This window comes from Dipodomys merriami, unplaced genomic scaffold, assembly GCF_024711535.1.
Source record: "Dipodomys merriami isolate MVZ:Mamm:240054 unplaced genomic scaffold, mDipMer1.0.p SCAF_35, whole genome shotgun sequence".
Classification (NCBI taxonomy): domain Eukaryota; kingdom Metazoa; phylum Chordata; class Mammalia; order Rodentia; family Heteromyidae; genus Dipodomys; species Dipodomys merriami.
Genome location: NW_027205048.1, coordinates 6,187,942 through 6,203,575, shown reverse-complemented (window position 1 = coordinate 6,203,575; position 15,634 = coordinate 6,187,942). Strand labels below are relative to the sequence as shown.

The 15,634-nt window shown below is 46.3% G+C and overlaps 1 protein-coding gene across 2 annotated transcripts in view; it reads left to right on the top strand.

Annotated features, from left to right (window-relative positions):
• The window catches only part of Nrap (nebulin related anchoring protein), a 68,772-nt gene that overhangs the window by 52,365 nt on the left and 773 nt on the right, over positions 1-15,634 (top strand). For both annotated transcript variants that reach the window (XM_069988046.1, XM_069988045.1), the window contains exons 33-41: positions 380-484; positions 819-926; positions 1,793-2,104; positions 7,400-7,504; positions 8,243-8,341; positions 9,639-9,743; positions 12,996-13,103; positions 14,623-14,934; positions 15,479-15,610. In XM_069988046.1, coding sequence (XP_069844147.1) covers positions 380-484; positions 819-926; positions 1,793-2,104; positions 7,400-7,504; positions 8,243-8,341; positions 9,639-9,743; positions 12,996-13,103; positions 14,623-14,934; positions 15,479-15,610 — 1,386 coding nt within the window. The remainder of the gene's footprint in view (positions 1-379; positions 485-818; positions 927-1,792; positions 2,105-7,399; positions 7,505-8,242; positions 8,342-9,638; positions 9,744-12,995; positions 13,104-14,622; positions 14,935-15,478; positions 15,611-15,634) is intronic.

The following is a 15,634-nucleotide window of genomic DNA, read 5'->3' as shown; positions in this document are numbered from 1 at the left end:
GGGCCTGGGCATTGTCCCTGAGCTTCTTTGGCTCAAGGTTAGCACTCTACCACTTGAGCCACAGCGCCACTTTCGGCTTTTTCTGTGTATGTGGTACTGAGGAATCGAACCCAGGCAAGCCCTCTACCACTAAGCCACATTCCCAGGCCTCTCAGCACATTATTTAGCCCATCAAATTGCAGTTCCTTGTATACCTCTTTTATTTTATTCAGTGTGACTACTGAAGACTGCTTTTCTTGAAAGCAGTGTTACCTTCCTTCTGTCTGAAGGTATTTCTGGGATCCAGCAGATAACTTTTGGGTTGTCAGTGGGGTCTTCTGTTACTGCAGATATACACAGCATTTGTCTCATGTTGTTGTTTATTTGTTTTGGGATGCAGCGTCTTTACAAAGCGGCCGGAGAGGATGCTCGGCACCAGTACACAGTGACCGTGGGTCTGCCTGAGTTTATCCGAGCAAAAACCAATGCAGCCAATCTGAGCGACGTAAGCATTTCTTCTTGTGGAAGTGCACGCACGAGCCACACGTGTTGGTGTGTGCGAAGCAGTCTAACCATGACATTTTACAGGCGCTTTTTTAGACACATGCTCTAGACACCCACATTCAAACCACCCTTTCACCAGTGTGTTCCATCCACACGTGTGCTCAAGGCCTACCACGGGGTGTGTGCTAATAAGATTTTCTCTGCCAAATAGAAAGCATTTGCGAGTCTCAGAAATCAATTCTGGAACAGTACTCTACAAATGAAAGAAGCGGCCTTTGTTCGCTGATTCGTGTGTTTCTCTTTTTTTTAAAGCTGTACATGTGTTCCCACTTTAGGCAAAATACAAGGAGGCCTGGCGTAATCTTCGTGCTCAAGGCTACAAGCTGACAGCCGATGCCCTCCCCTTCCAGGCTGCGAGAGCCTCTGGAGACATCGCCAGCGATGTGAGCAGAATGCTGTGACCTTCCATCCTGCCTAATTTCTGTTAACTTCATGTAAAACAATGTCTACGGTTGATTTGCCTGAATTAAAGCAAATCTCTAACCATGTGAGACAAGATGTCACCTGCAGAATATATTAGCTCTGAATGAGGTCCTTTGATGGAAGGAGGGAAAGAAAGGCAATGCTAATCACAAGCTAAATTCAAGCAAAGGGCTCTGGGCAGGCAGGCGCTGGTGCTGGAGGTTTATTTCTAACTGCAAAGTCTAGGCAGCGGTCTCCGTAATGTGTGGACCGCCTGCTTTGGATGAGAAAGAATGAGAAAGAGAAGACGCTATAGAGGAATTGCCAGGCAGGTGGCTGTACTGTGCACCCCGCTTGGCGCTAGGTGGTTCCCTTTGGTGCTTGTTTGCCAGCTGCGACTCCTGCATCACAGCTCTGGGACATGAAGGTGACTTTCTCTTTCCCACAAACAATTCACAGAAAAGGTGGACTTCAAATAAATAGATCCTGTCTTTGGGGTTTAATATTTTGCCAAGAGGGAATGCATAAAACACAAATTTCGCTCTTGCCTTTTTTGTTTGTTTGATAAATTCCTATTGGCCACAGTATCCTTAAGGGGAGCGGAGCTCCTCTCTCTGGATTCTAGCATCTCATTTTAATGTGATGAGAAGAACAACGTTTTAACTGTTGAGTTCCCCCGGGAGAGGAAGGTACTCTCTCCAGCCAGTCCCCCACTGTGGTGGTTCTTAGAATATCACCTCCCAGAACAAGAAGAGGTCATTTTTCTGGGGGTCTTTGAGGACAGGGTATAGATGGAAGTTAAGTCGGTTGTGTGCACGACCCTGACCAGCCCGTCCCATGCTTCTAGTTTCTCTACAGACATGACTTTGTGAAGGAACGAGGGAGGCTCCTTGGGGTCCGGAGTGTAAGTGATGACCCTCGGCTTCAGCACTGCCAGAGGATGGGCCAGCTACAAAGTGACCATCACTACTGGAGAGAGGCAGCCAGCAGCCAATCCCAGTGCCACCTGCCCAGGGACATGCTGCATCTGGTCCACGCTAGGAAGGCCCAGGCTCTGGCCAGTGATCACGACTACCGGACACAGTACCATGAATTCACATCGCTACCTGAGGATCTGAAGATGGCCTGGGCCAAGAAAGCCCATGCCCTGCAGAGTGAGGTAGGGAGTGGGTCTTAGGGAACGCAAACTAGGCACACCTGAGTGCAAATCTCTGCTTATCCCATGGCTTTCTGGATTAGCCTTGTCCCAATGACCTGCTTAGCCTGAGCCCTCTAGGTGGATATCATTCATTTAATCACTCGGCCAGTATTTATTGAGCCCCTACTATATTCCAGACACGATGCTAGGCCCCGGGAATGCAGGAATCAACAAAAGAATTACATAGTTCTCGTGCTCATGAAACTTGAATTGTCTTAGAGGAAGATTAACCATAATGGATGAGGGAAATTATTGTGTGTCAGAGGATGATTTTTGCTATGGGGACAAATGGACTGGAAAAATGGGTTGGCAGTGGGTGGGATGTGCCTGGACTTCTGCAATTTAAAATAGGGCATTGAGTATTTCTTATTCTTTGTTCAAATGTGATATTTGAGCAAAAGCCAAGAAGAGAGAAGAGGATAGAGAACTTGAGGTAAATAGAATAGCAAAGTCAAAGGCTAAAGGCCTGCACAAGGAGCAGCCCTGGCATATTTGAGGTTAGAGGGAAGCAAATGAATGAAGGGATTTTGCAGGGATGGATCACAGAGCACAGCGCCTAGGCCAAGGGCAGGAAATCTGGCGGTAAGGCAACAAACAGTACAAATAATGCAGCTGTGGCCCACACTGGCTCCCCCTTCCATTGTTCTTCTCCTTGCTAACCTCTAGGGTGGGCTGGTTGTTGTTCCTATTTTATGGATGAGTGCATAATGGAGGTAACTGAAACAGGGCTGACTCCAGAACCCACACTTTGAACCCCTCTGGCTTCTTGGTGGGAGCTTGGAGCAGGGTGTCACACCCCTCTTCTCATGATGCAGGTATAAATCCTGACGTCCAAAAAGAGTGATTTGATTGCTGAGGGGTGGGTCTAGATTCTATTTAGAGTCCTCCTACCACCAGGGGGCAACGTAGAGATCTCCCCCGACAACACCGGAAAGCTTGATTATCCAGTCCTGCGCCAAGCACTTGCTTGTGAATTCCTTATTTCTTGGGAGAAAAGAAACTTTTGGGTAGATGCAGAGGCAACTGGGAGCCAAAAGACAGAGGCTGGAATTCAGCTTTTTTCTTACTGGCAGGATGTCCTGGAGCAACCTTTACCTCCTAACCTTCTTCTCTAGATTAGAAAGGTAACACGGTTTGGTCTCCGTAATGTTTTCTTTTTTTTTTAAGTGGTGGGATCAATTTAGTGTCTATTTCATTTTACTGAGGAAGGAAATTGAAACCTAAACATTACCTAGAGATATGATTTTAGTTTATTTCTGAAAAGAAAGAAAATGTTAACATAAAAAATAGAATGTAGACAAGCATTAGTAGCTCATGCCTGTCATCCTAGCTGCATGGGAAGCTGTGATACGGAGAATTGCAGTTCCAGACCAGCAAAAAAAAAAAAAAATAGTTTTTCCAGGGAAAGAGTTCCCCAGATCCCATTTCAACAGAAAGGCTAGGCACAGTGATATACGACTGTCATCCCATCTATGATAGGAAGCCTAAATAGGATGATTGAGAACTAGGCCAGCCCAGGCAAAAATTGAGATCCTATCTCAAAAAAGCTAACCCAAGCAAAGGGGGCTGGAGAGGTATGGCCTCAAACAGTAGAGCCCCTGCCTAGCAAGCACGAAGTCTCGAGTTCAACTCCAACACTGCCCCTCGTCCTACCAAAAAAATAACATAATTTTAACAGGAGAAATGGGAGTTAGTGACCTCATATTGACATTTTCTTTTCATTTTTAAAAAATTACTTTCAAGTAGGTATATAAAGGGAATTCAATTGTATACTGACATTTAAAAAACAAGATTTGTATTAAAATTTTAGAGGCTAAGAGATTACTACTACTTAAAATTTAAATGATCATATTATGATATGTGCCTTGTTTTCAGATTCTAAATTGGTTAATTTAGGAGACAGAATTCCAAGCTGACATGAATAGTTGACCTTAGAACATTCAACTTTATTTATAGTCCTTTTCAAAAATCCAGTCTCACGTGGCTGATTCTGCTCTGTTGAAAAGAAGTTAACGTTCAACACAGTCCAGGCCCCTCAGCACTCTGGGAAGGGTCCATGAAACTGAAGTGCCTCTCCTGTCTGCTCCTTTCTGTGTCAGAAGAAAGCTTTGGCTCACACCAGAGGGACCTGAAAGATGTCCCTGCATCTCATGCCTAGTTCCACATGATGTGGCCTGGCCCTGTTCTTCCCTGGAGCTCACCTGTCCCTCTTGTGCTAGCCTGTGCAATGTCCCATCATGGGTGTGTGCTAGTCCATGTCTGTCCTTCCTTGGTCCCTGTAGGCTCCCTCTGGGGGGGGGGCAGTTGGCTCATGAAAACAGGCTGCATTTTCCCCTTTAGAAATCACAGCAGCAGAAGCAGCAGTGGTAATCATAAATGGAAACCTTAACACAGGGGCCAGGTGTGAGTGTAAATGTTTTGCCCAGTCCCACTTAATATCTAGGTAGGCTGCCATTTTAGCAATCAATAATAAGGTACTAATTTAACTTATTCAGGCCACAAGTTGGCAGCAAAATGACTTGCTCAAGACCCTCCAACTGTAGGAAGTGAAGTAGGGCTACTAGCTTTGGCCTTGTGGGCCTTGGTTCAGCCTCGTTGGCTTTCCCAGATAGCTGGGTTATGAGCCCGGGGTCTCCAGTCTGGGCTGTAAAGCACCACCAGTGTGGCTTACCCAGAGCACATCTTGTCACTGCTCTTCTGAGACCCCAAACCATCATTTGAGCACCGAATGAGACAAATGGTCTATAACAAGATGGTGATGATAATGTCCCTTATTAATATCACAGTATGCCCCTTCCTCCAGCCGGCCCTTTGGGCACATTTTTTGGCATAGTTTCCTGTGTTCCTTAGAACTAAAGAGACTGAATGCTGCAGCTAGCCTATGTATAAAACCTCCAAAATGAGGGTGCTGGGAAACCCCAGGTATGAATCTGCAGGTGGCTTCTGGGCTTTTCTACATACAAGAAAAAGAGTGAGGCTGCATTTGGCAAAGCCAGATTCAATGGGCAGTTTAAGACAGGTCTGTTCTTACCTTGGAATTATTCCCCAAACCATCTTGGGGTAGATGACACCTCTCAGCTTCCCCCTCGCCTCCTCACCCCTCTTTTATCCTGAAGTCTGGGGCAGATGTGTTGTTTTTAGGGTCTGCGTGAATAGTCAAAGCTGGGCTGAGAGCTGAGATATCAATAGACAACCCATTTATAAGAGAGATCTTTGGGGAGCCTGCATCTTGCTTTCTGACTTACCTGCGATCGTACTGTTCAGCCCTCAACAAAAGGCAAGTTGAAAGAGCGCTCCCCACTTCATCTGGCTTATGAAAGGGAGAAGGCCTGGCTGTGAGGAGACCCTGTAGGATTACTCTCTCCAACTTAGAAATTTATCCAATTTTCTCTGTTCTTTATCAAGAGTCGAAGGCAAAAGCTTTGCCGGTGTAGACTGAAAGATCGAGGTATAAAAAAAGCAATCTTACTGACATGGGGTTTTGAAACCTGCTCCGCAGCCTGAGTGATGTCTTCCCTCAGCAGTTGGAAGGCAGAGTCGAATTTGCACGGGGCATTAACCAGCAGACAGTAGATCAGAAACGGCCCCTCTTTGAGACCAGCTGTGAGGAGCACTGTGAATCCTGAAATGAAAGACAACTAAAAAGGCTGGCAGGCTGGTATCTGGAGTGATATTTTGCGTTACAGCACAGCTTATATCTAAATTAGAGAAATGCCATCAACTTCGTTTAGATCCAAATTTTAGATTTCCTTAGAGAGGCATTTTTCACCTTTTAAAAAAATACCTAATTACCATAAAGAGAAGAAGAAAGGTATTTGGTGGCTGACTCATTGTAGGTAATGTGGGCAGATCAAGGAATCTTCATAAAGGTTGACGTTTTAGGGAGCCTCTAATTAGACACATTGTCTTAAAGCAGCTCTTAGGTTGTTTTTCCTCTCAGGAATAGTGCTAGAGGCTTAATCTTCTGAGCTCTTAAAATGGAGAAAGCAAGATAAGACTTGTCCTGTTTTTGCAGTCTTAAGCAAACAGTGGGGAGGGGAGGTAAACTGAGGCATGAAATGATTAAAATGGACAGGATTAGCCAGATGCATGCAAATTTGTTTTAGTTGCTAAAGTCCTCCTGTAATTGACTCACGTCCACCACTTCCAGTAACTACCACTAGAACAAAAATCCAACAATGCTCTCAAACCATTTTTTGTGAGAACAGAGGGATTATTAAGACCTTCATGTATGACAGAGAGAAACTGAGTCACATTTTGATAAAAAAATTATTTGCGCTAAATCATTATAGGTTTATCTAGGACTCAATATCCTTTTATCAGCTGAACAATGTGTAGATTGCTCTATTCAGGCAGTCATTTGCTTTACTGGCTGAATGCAACACAATAATCCTATTTGATGCTTGGATTTGAGCCCTATCCCCATCATGCTCTCTCTCTCTCTCTCTCTCTCTCTCTCTCTCTCTCTCTCTCTCTCTCTCTCTCTCTCTCTCTCTCTCTCTCTCTCTCTCTCTCTCTCTCTCTCTCTCTCCCTCTCTCTCTATGGCTGCTCTACCACTTAAGCCACAATTCTTTAGCGTTTAGTTTACTTTTCAGATATCAGCTGAATAATGTATGTGGAGACTGTCTTCTGCTTTTGGCTAGACTGGCCTTAGACTATGATCTTCTGGCCTATACCTGTAGTAACTAGGAGATACGCATGTGCCAGCATGCCTGACCCTCAGCTTTTTCTTAGATTAATCATCCACTTATGTCATTATTTTGTGCTTCATGTTTTGCTAATTCACTAGTCTGGATTTTTTTTCTTTTTTTCTTTTTTTTTTGGGGGGGGGGGTCCAGTCGTGGGACCTGAACTCTGGGCCTGAGCACTGTCCCTCAGCTCTTCAGCTCAAGGCTAGCGCTATACCACTTGAGCCACAGTGCCACTTCCGGCTTTTTTCTTTTTGCTTATGTGGTGCTGAGGAATTGAACCCAGGGCCTCAGGCATGCAAGGCAAGTGCTCTACCACTGAGCCACCTTCCCAGCCCTAGTCTGGATTTTTGTGTGTTACACATGACCCACTATTTAATTCCCAGGGAGGAAAAAAAAAGAAAACTATAAATTCAGGATTGTACTTGATGATCCACTCACAATGAAGTGATTGAACTGTAGAGATGCAACATAATTACACATGCTATTACAAATCAAGGATGTTTTGAAATGCCTTCATCATTCTACATACTGTCCTGATAGAAGCCCATGATTTTCTTCCTCCAGTTTCACTACAAGTCAGACCTAGAAGGCATGAAGGGGACCGGATGGCTGGCACTGAGATCCCCGCAGATGGAGAGTGCAAAGAAGGCGGGAAAACTCATCAGTGAGGTACCATAAGCCTGTCCTCCTAAAATGATATGGGTGACCTAGCATTTCTTTTGAAGACAGAGCCTGCTTACAGAGTGAATGGCCCAAGAGGGAACCAGGGCTGCTGGCAACTCATTATTATCCTAGGGCCATTTGTAAACCAAATTCTAAAACTAAGTGACATTTCCCTCCAAACAATTCCACTGCTGGGGTACTAAAGGCAAAACACATTAGGAGATCCTCAATAAATACCTGATGCACAGTTATGACCTAGAATGGTCCATGATTTTCACTGGAAGAGGGAGGAGTATGTACTTCCACACTGAATTTACTGGAAGTGCCTGTTGTCTAGCAACCATCAGATGGTGTTAACAGTTGCACAGGGATAGCAACACTGACTGACTTTCCACCAGACTGATGACCTGGGATTCCTGTCCTGAAAGCCCCATGAGGTGGCACCACCAACTTTAGTCTCTTAATAACCTTACGTGGACAGACAGGATCTGAGCAAGGCCCCATTAGTGCTGACTTTCACTGAATTCTCTCACATTGAGGAGAAATAAATATCCAATGTTTCTGATCACAAAGGAGAATTTGGATTTTTCCTATAGTCTTAATAGTTATGTGCCCACCAGGAAGAGAGACTTGTCTTCTAGTGATGCCATTGGTCCATTTGGTCCTGAGAAGGCAGGGTGAAGATGGATTAAAAACCATGATGTTTGACTGGGTTGTGTGGGAATCTTTGTCTTCTCCTTGTAGAGTAAATACCGTACCAAACCAGACAGCATGAAGTTCACCACTGTGGTTGATTCCCCAGACCTGGTTCATGCTCAAAATAGCTATATACACTGCAATGAGGTGAGTTCTTTGTCCTCATTCACTTGGGCACATGGCAAAGGTACTGTTACTTACTGGCCAGGGCTGAGGAATACAGGTTCTGATCGATGTGGGTGGGCACCTTCTGTCTCACATGATTGCTAGAAGAGATTGTGAATCCCTTCCAATCTTGGCTCCCTTATTTGAAGGAGAGGGTTGGGGGGTGAGGGATAATGATAGCAGCCATTTCATATGATTAAGTGAATTAACTGATTAAGTGAATTAACTGAGGATTAAATAAATTAAAGCAAACAAAGCTTTTAGCAAATGCCAGGAACACAATAAGTCTTCCACAAATGCCCCTTATTATAATGAGACTCATAATGATAATAATGCCAAATATTATTGATGAGCTCTCAGCTCATCATCTTAATTGCTAATGGAAAGTGATATTATTAAAAGCTTAATATAACCCAGTTAGGGAAAAAAAGAGAAAACAGTTATATTCCAAGCTTCTTTCTGCTTTGCTCCCCATGTAATTTAGCCCCATTTCCTCTCTCTTGCATTTATTTCAAAGAACAGGAAGCTATGTGTCTTTTTGTTCCCCCTGAATGGCCAAGGGTTTCCATCCTTTCCACAGTGACCGAGTGGCCCCATCTCACAGAGCCTGTCTAAACCAGCTCATGTTTGCAAAGCCCAGATCGCATGTGGGGGAATGGATCGGATTTATAATATATTCTCCTAAACTTGTTTGCCATTCTTAAGATAGTGACAACAATAAAGCTGGAGTCTTGGAAACTGGGTTTTCCTGAGATCGAAGAGAACTGAAAGCCTTAATTTCCTGAATGCATAAAGGCATTTTTATAATGAAAAGAATCAATTATGTCCTTTTTATAATAAGATCGATAGAATCCTCTTTATAATGAAAAGGATGGGTAGTGACCAACAATCAGAGGTCTGAGTGCACACCTCATTAATAGCAAAAAGAACATGAATTAATTGCAAAGACTTTCTGAAATACACACACATTTCTACTGAATAAAACAAAAGTTATAGCCAACCAAGGTGCTGGCTTCTGGCCCATTTGCAGCGGATCTTTCTTGAGAAATCTTTTTTTAACCAGGGTTTATTTAAAACCAGCCACTGCACTTGACCTTGGTCTCATAGTCACCCTTCTCCCAGCAGAGGGTTCTAGAAGGAAATTCAAGGAAGGGCTGGATTTAGCTCCATCGGGTGGGCAGGTATCAAGGAGATGGGACCAGAAAAGAATCAGTTGCTTTTCATTCATGCTTTCAGCAAATAAAGTGCTATCTTGACCATAAGCCTGCCTTACCCACAGCGCCTGTACAGAGCTGGGGACGCAGAATCCCTGCACAGATACACCCTGATTCCTGACCATCCTGAATTCACCAGAGCTCGCCTCAACGCGCAGCACCTGAGTGATGTAAGTGAGCTTGTGCTTCATGGAGCAGGGGTCTACTTTTGTAAAACTGTCTGTGGCTTTTATTTGTTAAAAAGCCTTAGGAACAGGGCTTGGGAGAGAACAGCACCTGAACGGAGATCAGGACAAACTGCTTCTGTGACTTTTGGTCATGTTCCCTCACCAGGGCTCAGGATGAGGCTGAGCTACACAGAAGTTTCCTCTGGCTCTCCAAATTCTGGGTCTTGATATGGCTCCAAGAGCTCAGTGCTGTGCCGAGTTACAGGCAAGGGAGTGGTACCCACGGGCCCAGTGGGTGGAGACCCCTCAGCTATTCAGAGGACTATCACCATGGAGATGGAGTAGCACCACCTCTCCCCACAGTTTGGGAAGATGCTCCATGGTAGCTGGGTTCATCCCAACACAGCTCACTCCTTTGTGCAAGCAACCCGACCCTCCAGCACTCCCAATTTCCCTTTGGACGCATGCTCTTTGCGTGAATACCCAAGATGTTGTTTCCTAAATCCAGGCTTCTTGTTAGCAGGGGTTGGAGGCCCCCAGTTGAAACAGAATAGACAGCCACACGGCCAGCAAGGCTGTGATCCCCGGATAACAGGTAGAGAGGCAGCAGAATCAAAAGACACCGTCAGATCGGAACAACACAGGCTGAGTGTGTTGGCCCGGGGCAGCCTGCGGCCTCCTAGAGCCCAGCCATTCTTTCCTCCTTGGCCTGGCCATTGTGTCCTGGGGCTGCGTGCAGATCGACAGCTGCTGCCGCTCACCTCAGAGGTGGCTGCCTCGCAGGGGTTGGCAGAGGCGCCTTCTAGTTAGCGTGTGTATTAGTTTGTTACGTTTGTAAAGCCCTGTGGGATCCCACGCGGTGAATGCGCTGGTGCTTTGTAAATATGAGTTATTATGACCATTTGATACTTTTGAGGGATGAACCAAGGATAATTTTAGAACAGCAGCTCTGGTGGGCGGGCCTCCCATCCGGGAAAACTGGCCCGCCCTTCGGCAGAGCTGACACACAACATTCAGCTCATTAATGCCCAATAGGGAGGCCAGGCCTTCAGTGGAAGGACTCTCAGAGGCCCACAGCCATGAAACTGGGCTGAAACTACCGGTTCATTTTGGGTCCCTGCTTAAGGAGGACAGCCACCCCTGGCTGGTGAAGGGAGCATGTTTTTCTCTCACAAAGGGGGTCCAGCCCACAGAGTCCCAGAGCTGGAATTAGCTGCGGGGGCCGGCAGGTGCAGAGAACTCATGAAACTCATTTGAAAGAGCACTTCTTTGGGGGCGTGTGGAATATGCACAATTGGATCAAGTGCAGTGTGAGGAGGACGTGGAGGCAAAGTGACCTTCCTGGGCAAAGAAAGCTATTGAGATGTGTAAGGCAGCCGAAATAACTCAAAAATCAAATGACTCTAATGTGTGAGGACGGGGACAAAACTGCGCCCACTGTGATCAAGAAGAGGAACACCCAGGGTTCCAAATCAAAGAGCCCGCGGAATCTAAAGAATCCCAGTGGCAAGGCAGAAACCCCAACAGAATAGAAAACTCACGGAGAAAGTGGTCACAAGCAAGCAAATAGTATACAGTGAGGAGCGCCAGAGAAATGCAGCTAGCAAACCAGACCCAGCTAAGGCCAGTCTCTCCACAGTTGAACCCGTTGTCACTGAGGCTCAGAAGCTGGGGGGCATTGGGCATCAAAGGGATGATGCTGGACTTTGATGTTGTGTAAAGTTCAGTGTCATTAACTGGCCCACATCTGGTATAGAGACCCTTATCAAGAAGGTACATGGAGAGCGGTGGGGTCCTGACTCTACTTATTACTCTAGTACCTACGGGGGCACTAATCCAGGAAGCAGGATGCTAACTAATGAGGGTTGTTGATCTCCCATTATCTGAATGCTTTGCTCCTGATATGTGTCTTTCAGTCCTAGCTGCTCAGCTCAGCAGTGAAGGAGTAAATCTAACCATTCTGGTTCTGTGACCCATCTGTTAAGGGATTTCCTTAAACAAGAACTGGGTTCAGACTTCAGGATACAGTAGATGTTTGGCCCATGACTAGGGGTCTTGGATACTAGAGTGAGAGGTGAAGATTAGAAGTAAAAGTGACAATGACTGTAGCACATAAATATGAGGAGACCCCTGGTTTGCTCGAGCGCTCTGTGGTCCCTTCTCATCCCAGGCCCAGTGTGGGAGAGGGTGAGGTGCTTGGCTTTTCCCTTGGCCTCTTCCTTTGCTCATCCCCCTCAAGCTCCTATAGAACAGCACACCAGCCTTGACCTCTATTTCCAGATGACAAAAGTAAGGCACTTCAGCGCCCCATGACCTGCTGTCACTCACAGAACAAGAGAGCCAATGACAGGGTCTGGGGCTGTCACTTTGTAATCTGTTGGTGATGTGGCTGCCCTGTTGTCTCCCTTCTGTGGGGCTGAATAAAGGACAAGCCTCCACTGGGACCTCCCGAAGACTCCTTTCATGGAGCCATTCTCTTATCTTGAAAGAAAAATGAGCTCCAAGAAGGCACAGAAAATTGTGAGGCCCCTATCACTGATGTGGCTCAAACTGAGGCTTAAGAGGACATGATTATAGACTCCCAGAGGGGATGTCAGGGCTATGGAAAAAGGGAAGAAATCCAAAAAGAAGAAAAACAGTAGGAGAGACATGGGACAGGGGCCTGATGAGGTGTTGATAACATGTGTTCAGTGGAGGGCTCCTGCTTTCCCCGTGGCTCCCCTAGGATGCTCATGAGATATAGCTTGCCTCATCTTGAAGGTGTGCTGTTATCCCACCCAGTCCAAGGGGTCCTCTGGGAGTCAATGGGATTCACACTGGGTCCCAATTAATATTGGGATCAACAATGGGATGCTTGTGTCTGTTCCAAGACCCAAAGACAGCACTGTTCACCCATGGGAAGAAACTGGGGTCTGGTACTTTGAGCTCTGGCATCTAGAGACTGCACATGAGATACAAAGAATGAGTGAGGAGATGGGAAAAATGGTAGGGGTCTCTGAGAACAGGGGTGTGGCAAGTGAGCCAGACTGGAACCCCATAAGAACAGGGCCTAGTCAGCAGGTTGGAAGCTTAGAGTAGAAATCCTTCATGACTAGCCCCACCAGTGTCAGAGCTGAGGAGTCTCCAGATGGACAGGGGCCATGGGTCTTTCATCCCAGGAGTGTGCCATATTTAGAAACCACTCCTGCTGAGAACAAATAACACTCAAGCCATCGACATCCTCTTGCTTACCCACACTTTGGTTTTTCAATCCAGAAAGTCTACAGAAAGTCTTGGGAGCAGAACCGGGCTGGTGGCTATGACTTCAGGCTGGATGCCATCCCGTTCCAGACTGCCCGGGTGTCCAGGGAGATCGCCAGTGACGTAAGACCCCACGCTCTGACAGAGTTCATGCTTTTTCTCCAGTGCTGCTGGAAGGCTCAGAATAGGCGCCAAGATACACTCTCTCTCTCTCTCTTTCTCCATACCAAAACAGGCCTGTTTGATAGGATTTTAGCAAAATATTTAGAATTGGGGAAGGTTGTATTCTAACTCTGTGTGTTTTAGGAGCACCCTTTGTTTTGACAGCAATAGGGCTTGGATTCAGGGCCTAGCTTACCTCTTCAGCCACACCCTTGCTCTGTTGCGTCAGTTAGTTATTGATTAGGGTCTCCATCCAGTTTTATGCTTGGGGCCTTCCAGGACCATGATCCTCCTATTTACACCTTTCACATAGTTGGGATGACAGGCATGAACCACCACACCAGGTTTATTGCTTGAGATGAGATCTGGATAATGTTTTACTTGGGCTTCCTTCAAACCATGACCTTTCCAATCTCTGCCTCCTGAGTAGCTAGAATTATAAGTGTGCCTAATCTAGGACAGGCACTCTTAAAAGTTGTTGGACCAACACCTACAAGTCAGCGGATACATGACTGGTTAGTTGATTCCTAGTATGGGAACTTCTTTTAGCTGAACCACATTGTGATAGAGGAGAAAGCAATGGAGCTTTTGCCCACCAGGACTCAGTTGATGTCTCTTAGGTGGAATGGCTATTTGTTTGTGATGAAGTGCTTAAATTATCTGCACTCAAATGTTTGCATCTCTGAAATAAGGATCAAATACTTGTCTCATAGGATTGATGTAGGGATGGAAGGAAAACAGTTGTTTTTGTAATGTCTGACACAGAACAGGCCTCTGTGAGTACTGCAAAGGAGAATGTCATTGATCTGTGAGTACTGAAAAGGAGAATGTCATTGACTAGACACTGGACATCTATCCATGCATGTTTGTTTGCCAGTCCACATTGAGCCAAGTACCCAGACCAGTCATTCAGTAATGTCCTTAACAATTTGGTGTTTTGGCATCCAAGAAAGTGATCAGTTGCTTGTCCCACTGAAGAAAATAAAGGCCAATTTTGGTGTCAAGTGTATATAGTAGGAATATATATGATGAATAAGGAATTTAGAAACACAAAATGAAACTGGTCCATCACTGTGAATGGTTTGAGAGGCCCTAGATTAGGTCCTGGGAGACTAGAAAGAAGTCAAGCAACAGAATGGACAGCCTTCTCTCCCAGTAGAGTATTAATTAAAGCATCAATAATACCAGGTTCCACCATCAGTGGGTATGGATTGGTGTTAGACTTGAAGCTCAGCTCTCGTTTCATTGAATGTACTCAATGAAACCGGGATAGAGATTCTTTTTCCTATTTTATCACACGGTAAAACCAAGGCTCTGAGAGGCTCAATAACTGGCCCCAGACCTCACAGCTAGGTCTTCCGGAATCCAACGCTTGTGTTCCTAACCCACTGCTGGGCTTCCATGAGCTGGCCCTATCAGACAGGCTGACCCAGGGGGGAGGTGGGCCCCTATGACCCCACTCTGCTCCTCTGACCTGTAGTTCCGGTACAAAGAGGCCTTCCTGCGCGACCGTGGTCTGCAGATTGGGTACCGCAGCGTCCATGATGACCCAAGGATGAGACATTTCCTCAACGTCGGCAGGCTCCAGAGTGACAACGAATACAAGAAGGACTTTGCCATGAGTCGGTCCCAGTTCCACAGCCGCCCAGACCAGCCTGGCTTCCTCCAGGCTAAGAGAAGCCAGCAACTGGCCAGTGATGTGCACTACAGGCAGCCCCTGCCACAGCCCACCTGCGACCCAGAGCAGCTGAGCCTGAAGCATGCGCAGAAGGCCCACCAGCTGCAGAGTGATGTGAGCCGTCTTTACACAGTCCATGCTTCTAGGGGAAGACATCTAAGATACATGACACTTTGGTACCAGAAATAACCAGTAACCACCACTGCTTCCATCTCTGCTGTAGGCTGATGCTTTCCGGGCATTTTATTGACAAGTATGCCTCGTTTTATAGACAAGTCTCAGAATGGCAGGCCCTGGATGTTGAGTGTGAGACCCCAAGCTCTGGGGTCATTATGCTCTACTGTTTCTAAGGGATCACACAAGAGTTACCTAGCCTGGCCCTTGCCCAGTCCCTGAAGCTCAGCCAAGGGAAATGACCTCCCTAAGGCCTCGGAGCTCAGACTTGAACCAGGAGGCCCCAGCCTACCACACTCCCGGGGCAGCTACCACCACTGGAAGGATAGTCACACGCCAGTCAGGCTCAACACATGACATCTTGTTGTCTTAATGGCAACCACATCTTCTGAATCTCACAGCTACCTTTTAAATCCTATCTCCTCTGTGGTAAAGCTCCCCAAACTCTGCCAACAAACTCCTCTTGTTTCCTCCTTTTCCCAAGGTCAAGTACAAATCCGATCTGAACCTGACCCGAGGTATTGGCTGGACCCCTCCCGGTTCCTACAAAGTAGAAATGGCTCGGCGGGCTGCAGAACTGGCCAATGCAAGGGCGCTGGGTCTCCGGGGAGCTTGTGTGAGTAGAAAGCTACAAATCCAC